Raw genomic sequence first — 16787 nt, forward strand, 5'->3', positions numbered from 1 at the left:
TTTTACTGTTCGGCCATCAGACACGTAAAATACTATAATAAATATGGATTTTTATAATCATAAGAAGAGGTTGACTTCCTTTCATATGATTACATTTGAGTTATACTCCAAGACTTAGTGTTTTAGATGGGTACTGTGCTGACTGATCTGTAGTTTTTCTCTGTGGTGTTCAGTGGACATAGTTCTGTCTTTTCTGTTTTTCTCTCTCTTTTTGTCATGGTGTTGTATGTTGTTCTTTGACTTAGGATTTTTATTGCCCTCTTGGTATCTCCTTATTGCCCTCTTGGTATCTCCTTATTGCCCTCTTGGTATGTCCTTATTGCCCACTTGGTATCTCCTTATTGCCCTCTTGGTATGTCCTTATTGCCCTCTTGGTATCTCCTTATTGCCCTCTTGGTATCTATCTCCTTATTGCCCTCTTGGTATGTCCTTATTGCCCTCTTGGTATGTCTTTATTGCCCTCTTGATATCTCCTTATTGCCCTCTTGGTATGTCCTTATTGCCCTCTTGGTATCTCCTTATTGCCCTCTTGGTATGTCCTTATTGCCCTCTTGGTATCTATCTCCTTATTGCCCTCTTGGTATGTCCTTATTGCCCTCTTGGTATCTCCTTATTGCCCTCTTGGTATGTCCTTATTGCCCTCTTGGTATGTCCTTATTGCCCTCTTGGTATCTCCTTATTGTCCTCTTGGTATCTCCTTATTGCCCACTGAGTATGTCCTTATTGCCCTCTTGGTATGTCCTTATTGCCCTCTTGGTATCTATCTCCTTATTGCCCACTTGGTATGTCCTTATTGCCCTCTTGGTATCTATCTCCTTATTGCCCTCTTGGTATCTCCTTATTGCCCTCTTGGTATGTCCTTATTGCCCTCTTGGTATGTCCTTATTGCCTTCTTGGTTTGTCCTTATTGCCCTCTTGATATCTCCTTATTGCCCTCTTGGTATGTCCTTATTGTCCTCTTGGCATGTCCTTATTGCCCTCTTGGTATGTCCTTATTGCCCTCTTGGTATCTATCTCCTTATTGCCCTCTTGGTATGTCCTTATTGCCCTCTTGGTATGTCCTTATTGTCCTTTTGGTATCTCCTGATTGTCCTCTTGGTATCTCCTTATTGTCCTCTTGGTATCTCCTTATTGCCCTCTTGGTATGTCCTTATTGCCCTCTTGGTATTTCCTTATTGCCCTCTTGGTATGTCCTTATTGCCCTCTTGGTATCTCCTTATTGTCCTCTTGGTATCTCCTTATTGCCCTCTTGGTATGTCCTTATTGCCCTCTTGGTATGTCCTTATTGCCCTCTTTATCCTTAAATGCAATTAGGAAAGAAGTTTGTAAACTTCCATAACCATATGATTTTACACGTAACAACATATCAGTATAATGCTTTTTAAAAAAAGTTCGAAGTTCACAAGTAGTAAATCATTTCCCATTTCAAATACAAATGCTTTCTCTCATATTCCAAACCTTGTTTCTTTTGTTTTGTATATTTTTCTTTTATTTGTCTTTTTTGATTTTTTCCTCAGTTATATGTGATGATGTGTGTGGTTGTTGTGATTTATATATTTCGTTTTGCTGCCTTATTATATGTATTATGATTTCTATGATAAAACCCAATGGGAAATTGTATAGAACAATATAGGGCAGCTATCGGGTTATTTAACTTATGTAGATGCACTTTTAGACTCGGCAGCTTTAACTCACGAACTAGTGATAGCTCTTTAAAAGAAATATTACTTACCAATTTCAGATGCTCGTTGCTCGTCGTCTCTCTCTCTCACTTCTCCAGAGCTTAAATCCGAATATAGATATTGTTTTTCTGCTATTTGTTTTAAATGTCATCCTAATTATAGGAAATATTGAGACTAATCCAGGTCCGAATACAGATATTATAACTGACTCTACTAGTATAAATGAAACCTCTCTATCCATATGTAACATAAACATACGTAGTCTACGAAATAAGCTTAATTTTCTCCAAAACTTTACTGACGAATTTGATATATTAACTATAACTTAAACCATTGTGGTGACGTCAGCCTATTCATTTACCGTGGATTCTTTTTCTAGAATCAACGCTTCCTAAATCTGCCGCTGAAATTGACTCACCAAATTATATTCAATTGTTTCCTTTGTGTGCCTAATTTCATTAAGTTTGAATTGGCTAATTTACTGATTTCTGTTCACTAATGGAATTAATTTAAAAACTTACCTTTAATTTTTGTAATTTTTTTATGCCTTCACTGGGAATCGAACCCTTCCTTGAAATCTGTTATGTGTGACTGACATCAACACACCGACGAAACCTCTCGGCTACCAATGGGTTACACTATAGATGTTTATTTTATATATTTAAATGAACATCTGATATACATCGGTTCATAGGACACACAGGGCTTGTACCTTTATATAGACACAATAGGCAGTCGTATAGTATGAGTTGGTAGCCGCGAGGTTAGCATGGTTAAAATCAATGCGTTAAAGATCGGGATTTTTTTAGGTTTAGGTTCGAATCCCTGTATTCTCTCTGTTGTTCCAATTCTTAAGCTATCCTTGTTTTTTTCTAATTTTGCAAGTTATAGCGGATATTTTTGTAATAATAGCGAGTTTTACCGTTTTTTTATATATTATTATCGGCTATTTCACATGTTTGAAACAAAAATGAATACATTCTATTTGTCAATTTTTGTTTTATAAATATAGTATGATTTCATCTGTTTTACTACATAATTTTACAAAGGTTTGTTCGCAAATTCCTATGCGAGAAAATCGTGATGTGCCTAGAGTGTTAGAAAAGTTTCGATAACATACTTATTATATATACTTTATATATGCTTTTTGGTCGGGTTGTTGTCTCTTTGACACGTTCCCCATTTCCATTTTCAATTTTATTAGAAATAATTTCGAATATGTCTTATTTTGTATAAAAAGATAATATTCATATGCCTGGTAATATAAAGATCTTTAAAGGTAGAAGTGTTATATTTGTATTTTGTTAACCAATTAATTGTGATCGGAGATTTATCAATGCATCGTTGGACACGATAACATGGTTATTTAAACTCACTTACAATACCTTCTAATTAAGAAAAGGCTTTAATTTTGAAAAGAAATTAACACAATAGTTTAAGTTATAGATACAATGGATAAGCGTAGATTCATGAAAAACAAACCATTCGCCCTCCGGGCTCATGGTTTCTTTTTCAAGAATCCACGCTTATCCATTGTATCTATATAACTGAAACTCATTTGGATCCAAGTGTTAACATTGACGATTTGCAGCTTTCCTCATTTTCAAAGAATATAATCCGAAAGGATCGTAACAGTGCCGGCGGAGGCATTGTCATCTATGTAAAGGATGATATATCCGTCGTACGCAAAGGTGAACTCGAAAACCACATTGATGAGACAATATGGGTAGAGATTAAAGGTAAAGGTCAGTCATTTCTTCTTCGTTGTACTTATAGGCCTGAGTGGACGGACAATGACTATTGGACAAGACTTAATTATTCGCTGGGATTGAGTTACCAACTAAGCGAGAATATTGTGATAACAGAAGATTTGAACTCTGATTTATTTTCAATCCATAATAATAAATTATATGATACAATGAATCTTTTTAATTTAGAAAATGTAATAAATAAACCGACAAGGGTGACTGGACACAGTAGCACATTACTAGACCCGATAATAATCAGCGACACAATTAAATATTCTGTTGCCAACGTACTTAAATTACCGTCGGAAATAAGTGATCACGATGCTTCTTTAATATTTTTAGAATGTCCGAGATTTGCATCCAAATCATTCAAAAGAGAAATTTGGTTGTACGATAAAGCAGATTTAAAAAAATTTTCTTCCGGACTTGATTCTGTCAGTTGGGATGCACTTTTTTCTGATGTTGAGGATGTCGACGAGATGTGCAATACATTTACTCAAAAAATCCTTGACATCGCAAGGCAGAGCATCCCAACTCGACATGTTTATATACGAAACAATGACAGACCATGGTTTGACAAGGAGTTAAGGAAAGAAATCCGCAGAAGAGATCGATTTCGTAAAAAAAGCCTTAAAAACTAAAAAAGATTCTGACATTAATAAATATAAAAAGCAGAGGAATAAAGTAAATAATTTGAAAAAAGCTGCAAAAGAAAAATTTGAAAGAAGCTTGGATAATATCATCTTAAATAACGTGGCTAACCCCAAAACTTATTGGAAGATAATGAAAATGCTTATTAAATCCAATAAAGGTTCTGGTGATTTACCACCACTTAATAATATTATTCACGATGAAAGTATGGAAGATGTAGTGTACGGAGACGACGAGAAATGTAATCTGTTGAATAAATATTTTAGTCTAATTTCTTCCCTAGAGGAGGAAGGTGTTCCCATCCCTGAAGTTGAACCAAGAACCTTTATTATTTTAAATGATTTAGTAATTGAAAAATATGAAATAGTTGATATAATTAAAATTTTAGATCCTAATAAGGCATCTGGTTCAGATGTCATAAGTCATAAAATGCTGAAAATGTGTCCTGAAAAAATAGCAATTCCTTTAAAAATAATATTTAATAAATCCCTACAACAATGTAAATATCCCATCAGCTGGAAGACTGCAAATGTAATTGCTTTTTTTTTAAAAAGGGAGATAGTTCGCTACCATCTAACTATAGGCCCATATCGCTTATAAGTTGTGTAGGGAAAATAATGGAGCGAGTTGTTTATAAACATGTCTTCAATCACCTACATAGAAATAAGTTAATATATGAATACCAGTCTGGTTTTCTTCCAAAATGTTCAACAGTTCACCAGCTTTTAGAAATTTACAACTGTATTTTAAATTCACTAGAAAATAAAGAAATTAGCTGTTTCGTTTTCTGTGACTTTTCTAAAGCTTTTGATAAAGTTTGGCATCAAGGATTGCTATATAAAATGAAGTCATACGGTGTGGACGGGAAATTATTGAATTGGTTTAAAAGTTACCTGAACAACAGACAACACCGAGTTGTTATTAAACAATCGTCGTCAGAGCTTTGCAGTATTTCAGCTGGTGTCCCACAGGGTTCTGTTTTGGGACCGCTCTTATTCATTACTTATATTAATGATATTGCTGAAAATTTGATATCTTTATGTAGATTATTTGCAGATGACACATCTCTCAGCTACTCTAGTCGTGACACGTCACAAATAAAATCAGTGATCAGTCACGACCTGAGTGAGCTGAGCGATTGGTCTAAGAAATGGCTGATGTCCTTTAACCCAGAAAAAAAACCAGAAATTATGTTGTTTTCATACATTGAAACTCCGGAAATGAATTTCATATTCAATGGTAAGAATATTAAAGTTACAGATTTTCATAAACACTTGGGTGTTACATTTAGTAGAGATGCTAAATGGAACACTCATGTGGAAAGTATCATAAAAAATGTATCGAAACATTTGAATGTACTTAGAAAACTAAAGTACAGATTAAGTAGAAATAACTTAGAAAAGCTATACTTGACTTTTATAAGACCGTTACTCGAATACGCCTGTGAAGTTTGGGATAATATGGGTGTGGGTTATTGTAACAAATTAGAGCAGCTGCAGCTTGAGGCAGCCAGAATTGTAACAGGTCTTCCTATTTTTACTAGTAGTAGAATTATTTATGATGAGATTGGTTGGGAAACTCTAGCTGAACGAAGAGAAAGGAGGAAGTTACAATTATTTTATAATATTCAACATAATAATGCACCAGCCTATCTTTGCAATTTAATTCCACCAACAATCCAAAGTACAGCTGTTTACCCCTTACGTAATGGGAATGATATAATATACCCTTTTTGTAGACTTTCATTGACACAAGAATCTTTCATACCTTCAACTATACGACTGTGGAATAACCTTAATGTACTGACCCGCAACATTGACTCTTTAGGTACATTCAAAACTGAATTAAAAAATCTTAAACTGAATTCAAAAGCCCAAGTACCCAAACATTATAAATTTGGCAATCGTAAACTCAACATCATTTTGACTCAACTTAGATGCTCAGCCTCGTTTTTGAATTATGATCTAAACAGAGTTAATATATAATTTCAGATCCGTCTTGTAGCTGTGGTGCTAAGCGTGAAGATTAATTTCACTTCTTTTTTGAATGTCCTAATTATACGAATATAAGAATCAAACTATTTAATAATCTGAACTGGTTACCAGAGAACTCTCTATTAAATTTGAACATCTTAACCTCCGGTGATTCGTCATTAACTAATGATGAAAATGAAAGAATTTTAAAGAATGTATATGAGTTTATTAAAGAGTCAAAGAGGTTTCTAATTGTGTAATACAGCACACTAAAGTGCATATACATGTATATTGTGTACAACCATTCACATCATCACACATCATCTTTTACATATCCAATATATCCAATGTATTGTTTGCATGCATGCTTTGTAAAAAATTCTATTGTTATAAATTGTTCATGGGAGAAGACTTCATAAGTTTGATTAACTTGTGTCTCATCCCTTTTGCATATTTAAGCAAATAAAATATGTTTAAACTAAACCTCTTGGTATGTCCTTATAATTATTTGGTTTGAATTTACGAAAATAGTTTATGACGTATCGCGCTGTTTAGAAACAATTTATTTCACATTTTATTTTGTTTTATCACTATTATTTACATTCATTTTGAACGCTTTTATTTTTTATCTACATGTGTATTCAGACATTCAGTGAGATACATTAATGAATCTTAGAATGAACATTTGTAATCATAATCTGTTTATCATATCAGTAGTGTAATAGTTTGAATACACGTCAGGATTCTTAGGCACAAGAACAAAAATGAACTTGGGTTCGAGCTCAAGTACGGAAAATATTTCTCTAATATGCATAGTTGATATGCAAGTGGTATCTAATGATCTATTACCGGCTCAGTATTTACGTAGTCAGTGATATATGATTTATAACACACTTTTCTAAAATTATCTGTTGACAAAAGAAATTATAAAAATCAATGGTGTCAACTCCATGACGCAAAGCTGACCTTTTTTTTTAGGTCCCTTTTTGTCATGTAGCTTCTCATGTATTTGTGTAATTATACATCGATGTATTTGTTTATTTATACATCGATGTATTTGTGTATTTATACATCGATGTATTTGTGTATTTATACATCGATATATTTGTGTATTTATACATCGATACACGTATTTGTGTATTTATACATCGATGTATTTGTGTATTTATACATCATTCGCTGTAACATTTTTGGGTTTATGCGTTCCTGATGAAGGGAGACCCAGAAAAGAGATTCAGACCCTCCAAACTTGAGTGAAAAAATTCAAAAGAAACAGTGGTGAATGTGGAAAGATTGACTAGTTCTTAAACATCACGAATACATGAACTAAAGAGGTAGTACACGGATGTCCTTAAGAGGAAACAGCAAAGTATGCTTTGAGTGTAAGTGAATTTTATGTTAATGTGGATAAATGGCTTTACCTTCCAAAATATTTCTCATGGAGCAAAAAAAAAAAAAAAAAAAAAACTCGTTTCGTTTAATTTAATTAAATCAAAATGTTCAATATCTTTGTCAAGGTAACATCAGATGTGAAGAAGTAACTGTAGTCACATAATAACTGGGTTAAGGACATGAAAACAATACTGGTCTCTATTGAAGTACGACTTTATTTAATATAACAAGAATACAAAAAAGCGTTCAGACTTCATCTGCCGAAACGTTTGGTTTTTGAATTTGCTCATAGCAAATAACAAATGACAAATCGCGAGGACTGACGTCATAAAGTTTTAAAAAATCTTTTAATATCACAGGAAGTTCTAACTTATCAACTGCAGGAAATATTGACGTATCTTTGTTGATGGAGATGATATGATTCCGTATTTTGATTCGAGCAAGGTGTTTTAAGCTTGCAAGACGCCCGGCAATTTGCATGGTTTTGTCTTCTTTTCCAAAGTCAAAAAGGTCTTTAATATATTTATTCTCAATATATCTAATATCTGGTGAGGTAAATTTATAACCAGCAGCTAAAAATGTTCTCAGAAATATTTTGTCCTTGACACAGTAATCTTTCTTTCTGAAATGTTTAAAGTGTTGTCCTAGTTGTTTCATAATATGTCTTAGACTGTAAAGGTTCGGGTCTACTCCATGTTGTAGTAACAGTACGGATGTTGTACAAACAAACCACGGAGGTGGAATCCAAGTTGTTGGAAACTTAACTGTAAAGACTTGGCCTCTTCTGAAAAAACATTAAAATATACGTATGTTTAAACGTAATGTAAAACAAAAATAGAAAGAGAACAAAACAAATAATTAAAAAAATAAAATAAGAAAGACCCGTTTTCGTTTATTACTCATACTTTTACCATGAAAATGAGGAAACAAATGTGCCATTCTCTTAATCATTAATATCTATATGATTGTAGCGGATGATATTGATACAGAAATCCAGGAGTAGCAAATTGTTTAAAGGAGACGGTTATATAAGATTATAAGAAAATAACAACACTATCAGTATGTAGCAGTTTATATGAAACACAACGAGGGTATAGAAATATGGTCACCTGGACTTTCCGTTCGACAGTATGACACATGCATATGTTTAGTGGTGTTCGTTTTGCTGAACAGAATGTATAAATACACAACCACGCCCGGTCGGAATGGGAATCCTATATCCGATGCCCCTTGTTGGGAAGGTGTCTGATGCAAGGCTAACTTGTTGCCCCTTTAAACACACCCTCTTTTTCTAAGGACAATCCACAGCCACTTTCCGTATTGTTTAATGTGTCCTCCTCCTGAATATGCATGAAATATTTGACACTGGAGCTTAAAAAAATAAAAATCAATAACTTCTCATGATCAAGCATGTTTTAACAAATTATATGAATCATGACATCTCCTCCTCTTCGTAAGTCATAACATGGTAATTGTATGATGTAAACTTACCCTAGGAAGAGGCATGGTCCCCATGCTGTTTTATTCAGTTTCACACCAGCATTCAAGTACAATTCAAGAACTTTTAGTAATAACTTTGGGTCAGGTGAACGTTCGTTCAGTCCCCACAATGTGTTGGGATAACGGTACGGTCCAATAATTGCACGTGTGTCAGACGGGGTTTCTATGTTGATATCATGTGGGAGTCCCTGGAATTTGTTTACGTCCACGCCTACAAAAGATTTCTTTTTCTAAAATGTTTTTCATTTTAATTTTTCATTACATAAAGAAGGGCTGTTAAAATTGTGATAATTTTGCAAGTACTATGGTATTATTACGTGAGTATTTCTGTATTGGCCTTGTTATTGGTCCGAGGCTTGCTGTATTGGCCTGAGGCGAAGCCGAAGGCCAATACAGCGGGCCAAGGACCAATAACAAGGCCAATACAGAAATACACGTAATGATACCTTTATTAATTAACTACAGTGTTAACATTGTTTTATATACCACAAGAGATAAACATTTTTTACCTTGAAGTGGAACTATCCAAATCTGAGTTCCCATTTATCATGTTTATAAGCTGCAATATCAAATGATCTGGTGCTGTTTCCAGGCGTCTTCTACATGTTCTCATCTGATGAATTTTTCTACCCTTGCCAGTTACTATAAAGTGTTGCAGTTCATATTTAGACGCAACACATAAATACTAATTGGAAAGGTACTGCCATTGCATGTGTAATGCAGAAAAAAAATTATTTAAAAAAAAATGTAGGAGTTGAATATGATTGAAAATGATACAACGTTCCATAAGGCAACTGACCCAAGATTTGTCACCCTTCCAAAATGCATATGCCTGGTTCGGGTTGAAAAATAAATGACAGTTTACAAAACACGAGAAGCGAAAGTAAACAGTAAAATTATCGGTTGTACCTGAGGTCGACAAGAAATGAACTTTGTGATAAACTACTCGTTGCCCAAACCCGAAATAATTCTATTGCCTGCTTACAAAATGCTTTTCAAATGAATGTGACCGTCTTCAGCTTGAAATATATGCCACACTGAACGTTTCGGCATGTTTATGGTGAGTAAATGAAAACTGCGTCTTCCTAACGACTGTTTACTTTAAGTTTGTGTTTATCATGACTTTCGATCTAAAAACTAGAGACGTTCCGAAATCCTGTATTGGCCGGATCAGAACTCGGCCAATACAGAAAAAAATCAATATTGGCCGAGTTATTCTGTATTGGCCGAGTTGACACTTTTATATTGCATAGGCAGTTTTCATCATATTAAGTCCAATAACAGAGTAGTTAATTAATAATGGTCTTTAATACATTGATACCAAACATATGCGTTCTTTGGACCAATTTAAATATCGTGTGTCAATCACTTATGTAAAATGAAAATCATAGTACCTACCTACATCGATTAGAATTTTTAGTATTTCTGTGTCACAGTTGATAGCAGCACAGTATATTGGTGGTACATTATTGTGGTACTCGAGACCAAATGTTTCTCCATTGGCAGCATGGTTGACGTTTGCTCCATTCTTTACAAGCTTTTTCACAAGCTTTAATTCACCCAATCTATATGGAATAAGAAATGTTCATCTTCACTGTATTTCATACCGTTTTACCAAATTTAAGATTTAGATATGCTGAATGTAACATATTAGACACAAACAATGTTAAAGTGATGCTTTTCATTGGAATTCTATTGTTGGTTCCAAGATCTTGGAACTTTTATTTGCAGATCAGTGAAGGCCTGTGGTATGTCTATTATATCGCATCGACTTAGATAAGCAATGGCTGCAAGTGCAAATAACATAGAAATTATAACCTATAATCTGCATTATGTCTTTGTAACAACTTATATACCCTAGCCACTAAATCAAGCTTTTTTAAAAGCTAACCTTTTAAGATCATTTCTATAATTCACTTTTGTGCAGGCGTTTCTACGTATGACTTTGGAAGTCCTTGAACTGAAATAAGTACTTATGCTGTATTATAAGAAACATTACAACGCTTAGGTTTATAAATGTATGAGCCCATGAATACTATGTATCTTATTTTTACATAACGTTACATGTATATGTTTGTTGATGAATTGTTCTATTAGTAAAAGCAAAATAAAAAAAAAATGAAAAAAAAAGTGATACCAAATGACTGGCTTTTATATATAAGAGACGATTTTGAATTTAAGAAAGTAAAATACCATGCAACTTATCAGAACAAGTTAAATGAATCAACACATTTCCAACTTATTTTTACTGGTTGATTTTATGTTGTGATATTACACCACTGTCCCAGGTTGGGGGATGATTGTGCACTCACATTCATTCGTGTCTGTCCCAAGTCATGTGTCTGTAATTCAGTGGTTGTAATTTGTTGTTGTCTGTCATGTTGGTTTTTAATTATTGTTTTGTCATTAATCCTGTATTTGCTTGAGGATGTTCGCTACTCTGTTTCAAAATAACATGCTTTTTAAGAGACTGTTATAAATTGATAGTATATAAATAACGGAACTAAATAAGTAGAAAAAAATCAAGGGTCCGTGACCTTGTTTTCCAGATATAAGCCACTGAAAAATTGGCGGGAAATGATTCTCTCTAGATTTTTCATTCATTTAACATTGCCATCTTTTTCTTTCAAAAACTTTGAAAAATAACAAGAATTTCATAAGATTTTCAAATATGGCTTTTTAAACTATATGTTATAAAATTATGAAAAGAAAAGAAGTGGTTAGTGGGCAAAATATTTATTTGCTCTACATTGATAAAACCAGAGGATTCCGAATATCTGACAAAATTTCAAAAACAAGAGGAGCGAACAGTCCTTAAATCCGTGTCATGTGTACTCTTTTGAATAGTTGTTTCATTGGCAATTATTCCTCATTTTTTTATTTTTAAATCCGCAAATCTCAAATCAGAATAACAGAAAAGTTTTATGTAAAATAGCAGAATAATAACTTACAGACAAGCTATTGTAAGTGCTGTTAGTTCTATCTGTTTTATCCACACACGATCATTGTGACCAGAACGTTTTATTACCTTTCTTCTGTCATTACAATTATTTGATCTACATCGTCACTGTCAGCTGTGTGAAAAAAAAGAATCAAAGGACTAAAAAATATTTTATCTAAATGGTGTATGTGAATGGAAACAAAAGAAATAACAAATAAAAAATGTAAAAAAACGCACTCAAAACTATCTTAAAGGTTCAAATAAAAACCTAATTGCATATAATTGCATGTACCGAAATTTTAAAAAGAAGATAATACTTAAGGAAAAATAGTTGACATTTTAACAGCTTAAAACCAGGAAAATCAACACTGTTTTCATATTACCGACCTTTGTCTCTCCGGAGTTTATATTGTTTCGACAGCTTACCTACTCTGTGGTAGGACACCCTGTTACTCGGTCGAGTAAGAGCAACGTAAAGAAGTAAAATGAAGCTTTCAATCGGTACAATTTTTCGGGAAAATTAACTGCTTTGTGTTTTCTATACACAAGAAAATTATCTTAAAACAGTAAATTTCCCCCTCAAATTGCACCGATTATATGTTTGATTTCACTTATTTGAATGCTCTTACTTGACCGAGTACCATGATTCCTACCACAGGGTAGGTAACCCGTCGAAAAATTATATAATCCGGATTCAAAAGTCGGCAATATGAAAATAGTCTATTGAGTTGCATCTTCACTTACAATACCAAGCAAAATCGCTGTACTAAACTAAAAAATATGGTAATACATGAAAATATTTGGAAAGGTAACATTTAATTTAACCACACCAATTACAGCAAATGAATATTTTCTACGGCAATAAATACTACATATTTCTTCTCTTACAAATTTCCCATGCCGTCTTTAAAGCTGTATCCTTTCTACACGTCTTTGAAGTATGCTGTTGTACTTTTGAACTATGCTGTCCCAAGTATTTATTTTGTTCATATGATTTAGACCAGAAGCCTGCCATGTCCAGAGAGCGACAATTTTTACCATACTATAGATGTCTTGCAAATTGAATATTCTTTCGCTTATTGTTATCACTGAAATAAAAATAAAAATGATTTGATACAATAGAATTTCTGGTTGTGAAATGTCCCAACATATATCTTCTTCATACTACTTGGCAACATTTAAAGCATAAACCTAATAAGGAAACGTATGACTAAATTTCAAAGGTCTATCAAAATATCACATGAATAATGGTATATTAGTTTAACTTGTTTCTACTGCGGTTAACAGTAGGAAAAGGTTTTCGTTCTTTCTAAAAATCGTTTCAACATATTGTGATATATGAGTGTTTTGTCTCGAAATATTCATTTTCATGTTGTCCTTCTTTTAATTCACGATTTAGTAATTATGAGTAAATTGTCATTTCATAAAGATCTTCTTGATCAGAAAAGGTGCAATTTTTACTTTAGTAAACCAACATATCAATTTATAATATACTACACAAAAAATTATCTGAAAAACTAACAAGGTTTATTAGTTAAAAGTAACTTGATCTGAATAGTCCCTTTGTCAATGAAAGTAAACAATGTGGCAAGGTTAGCAATCCCGAAACCCTTTATTTTCAAACTACTTATGATACCTTTACAACATGACTATAAGTGAACATTTGTAGACTATAATTATTCGATTTTTAACTGGATTGATTGATTGATTTTGGTGTTAAACGCAACTATCAGTAGAATTGGCTATTTTGTGGGGGTCAGCTTTTATTGGTGGAGGGAGCCAGAGAGAACACCGACCTTTAGCAGGAAAACTGACAATCTTGTTAATTAAGATAGGAGTCAAACGCACCTGCAACGTGCAAGGTTCGAACTAACAAAGTTGTACATTTTTAAAGTAAAATGAGATTTTATTAAATAAATACTTACCATCATAAATTCTGAGTACATCCATCTGCGCAAGTCTGACAGGCGAAAAACCCCAAATAAAAATATCATCCAATGAGAAGAGGGATGACCTGTGCCCATATAACCATGCCTTTATATCATCCATTTAATTTCCTGAATTAAGCAAGAAGCTCCAGGAAAAAATCAGGGAATGAAGGGGAGGTTGGGAGGGACCCTAATTAATGATGGTAAGTATTTATTTAATAAAATCTCATTTTACTTTGAAAATGTACAATTTTATTTCAATAAATACGTTACCATCATAAATTCTGAGTATAATATAGAATCTAACGCAAAGCTGAATCCCCTGAACCAGAAGATGCAGGAGGAAAAACAACTCTTTGTGCGGAAACTTAAGGTCCTAAGGAGTACAAACTCTGAGCTTCAGTAGATAAAGACTGCAGATAGTGAGAAATGAAAGAATTTTCAGTTCTCCAGCAACCTGCAGATAAGACTTCCTCTAAAAAAGCGTTATTAAAAAGGGCACAGGAGGTAGAAATAGCTCTAACATCATGGGCTTTAACGTGCATACTATTCAGAAGTTCTTCATTAGAAGAATTGTAAGCTAATTAAATAGTTTTACAGATCCAAGTTGAAATGGTTTTAGCAGACAAATCTTGTTTTCCTTTGTTAATTGGAATAAATAACCTGGGATTTGAGGAGGTGCGAAGACTCCGTGTTCTGTGAAGATACAAAAGTAAGACTCGGATAGGACAGAGTACTTAGAACTTGAATCATCAGGAAGGGCTGGAATCACTATCGGTTCTGAACCTCTGCCTGGAATTTGATTTTTGGCTAAAAAAGCTGTATCCGTTAATAGAATAACAGATGACTTATCCCTATTAAAACGAAGGCAGTAATCAGCAGTGGAAAATGCATGAATTTCACTTCTTCTTCTACCAGAGGCCAAGGCAAGACGAAAACAACACTTATACGATAAAAACTTGATTTCAACCTTTTCAGCAGGTTCAAAAGGATGGGTTTTTAAAGCTGATAAAACTACACTCAAATTCCAAGACGGGATTAAAACTTTCTGTCTAGGGCGTTCAAGAGTGAAATTCTTAACTAAAAGAGAAATGAATTCATTATTACCAAAGTCTGGACCTCCAGACAGTTGAATCGTCCTAGAAATAGCTGATCTATAGCCTTTAATAGTAGAGGGAGATAATCCTTTATCTTCAAACAGGTGGATCAGATAGTCTGCTAGTTGCTGTACAGAAATTTGGAAAGGATCGATTTCCTTCTCACTACACCAACTACTGAAGATTGTCCACTTGGCATCATAGACGATGTTAGTGGAATCTCTAACTGCTCGGGAGAGATGTCTGGCTGCGCATTAAAAAAAACTCTCTCCTTGAAGCTATCCCGGAGAGAAGCCACGCGAACAGACGTAGCTTTTCTGGATTGGGATGAAGAATCTTGCCCTTGAACTGGGACAGAAGGTTGTGTCGTACTGGTAGAACCAGTGGACGAGCACAAGACAGATGAAGAAGATCTGGAAACCAGGCTTGTTTGGGCCAAGCTAGAGCAATAAGAATGATCAACCCTTGCTCTCCTGAGATCTTCCGAAGAACTTCCCTGGGACATGACGAACTACAATTTGCGGTATGAATGGCAAACTGGAAAATGAAAATAAGCGTCCGCCAGATCCAGGGATGTTCTCCACATATCTGGAAGTATAGAAGCTCTGATTGAACGATTGGTCTCCATTTTGAAATGGGTAATAATCAGGTAAGAATTGAGGATAGACAAATCGATGACTGGTCTCATTCCTCTTGTATTCTTCGAAACAAGGAAGAGACGAGAATAGAAACTTGGATCTATTGAAGATACAGGGACTTCCCCCACTGCCCTCTTTGTCAAAAGAGTCTCTACTTCGGTTGACACAAGAAGAAACTTCTGTGGATCTTGAGTATTGGACAGTAGGATAGAAACAGAAGAAAGAGGAGGTTGTTCTCTAAATTGAAGAGTCAATCCCCCTCGAATTACTGACAGTACCCAACAATCTGAGGTAATACTTGTTCATTTTTTTAGAAAATGAGTTAACCCCCTCCTACTGGCAATTGAGAAAGAGGAGTTTTGTAGTACATCTCTGGATTGGGTTCTGACAGTAACGTACGAGGGGGCAACTTTCTAGGAAGAGGGATTGGCCCTCTTGCCCCCTCTCTTAAAACTGTTAGGTTTAGACCTAGGGATTGAAGACTTTTTAGGACCACCTTTATTACCTCCATCATTAGTCACTTTCCTCCTCTTCTCTTGAGAATTATAAGATGAGCCTCCAGCGGAAGAGTAACTACCTCGTTTAGAATTATTTCCAGAAAGAGATACATTCACCTTCACTGGAGCTGGGGTTTGACTGAGATGCTTCTGTACCTCATTAAGTGGCAACCCGAAAATCTTATCATCTAAAGGAGACTTAATTAAAGCATCCTTAAGATTATCCGAAACCTTTGCTTTATCCAAAATTTCAGCTCTTTTGGATAAAGTGCAGTTGGCTATAGAACCCATAATCAACAACTGAGAGGCAACCAAAGCCTTGTCCACCAGTAATAGAAAATGCCTGACCTCTGGTGAAAGAGAAGAGTCTTTAAGTACTGGAGCAACTGCAGTTAAAAAGTGTTCAGCAGTGCCTAAAACATTAGAGGCATTCCTGAGAAGGTTCTCTGTTTTGGACCAAACAGACTGAGAAAGACGCAGTCCATCGGAAGGTTTAGAAACAATCGAAGATGATTAAGCCTTGTCACATTTAGGTACCAATTTACCCAAGGTAGAATCAAAGATATAATAATCTTAAGAACGGAACTGTTCAGTAAATGAGGCAAGACCAAAACCACTCACTTGGGAAAATTGGGATTCATTAGCCACAATCCCATCATTGATGATCTGCAGAGAAGTAGACATATGGTTGGATTTGGATTGTGGAAAACTAGTATGTGACTTAGCGTTGTCTATAGACA

The 16787-nt window shown here is 34.4% G+C and overlaps 1 protein-coding gene across 1 annotated transcript; it reads right to left on the bottom strand.

Annotated features, from left to right (window-relative positions):
• Nucleotides 1-7643: 7643 nt before the first annotated feature.
• On the bottom strand, nucleotides 7644-11988 carry LOC127711874 (uncharacterized). Its single transcript, XM_052218038.1, has 4 exons — nucleotides 11975-11988; nucleotides 10345-10511; nucleotides 8938-9157; nucleotides 7644-8230 (listed from the first exon to the last, which is right to left on the bottom strand). Exons 1-4 carry the CDS (start codon nucleotides 11986-11988, stop codon nucleotides 7693-7695), a joined length of 939 nt encoding a protein of 312 aa, XP_052073998.1. The 3' UTR covers nucleotides 7644-7692.
• Nucleotides 11989-16787: the final 4799 nt, after the last annotated feature.

The sequence above is a fragment of the Mytilus californianus genome, unplaced genomic scaffold, assembly GCF_021869535.1.
Source record: "Mytilus californianus isolate M0D057914Y unplaced genomic scaffold, xbMytCali1.0.p SCAF_8, whole genome shotgun sequence".
NCBI lineage: Eukaryota > Metazoa > Mollusca > Bivalvia > Mytilida > Mytilidae > Mytilus > Mytilus californianus.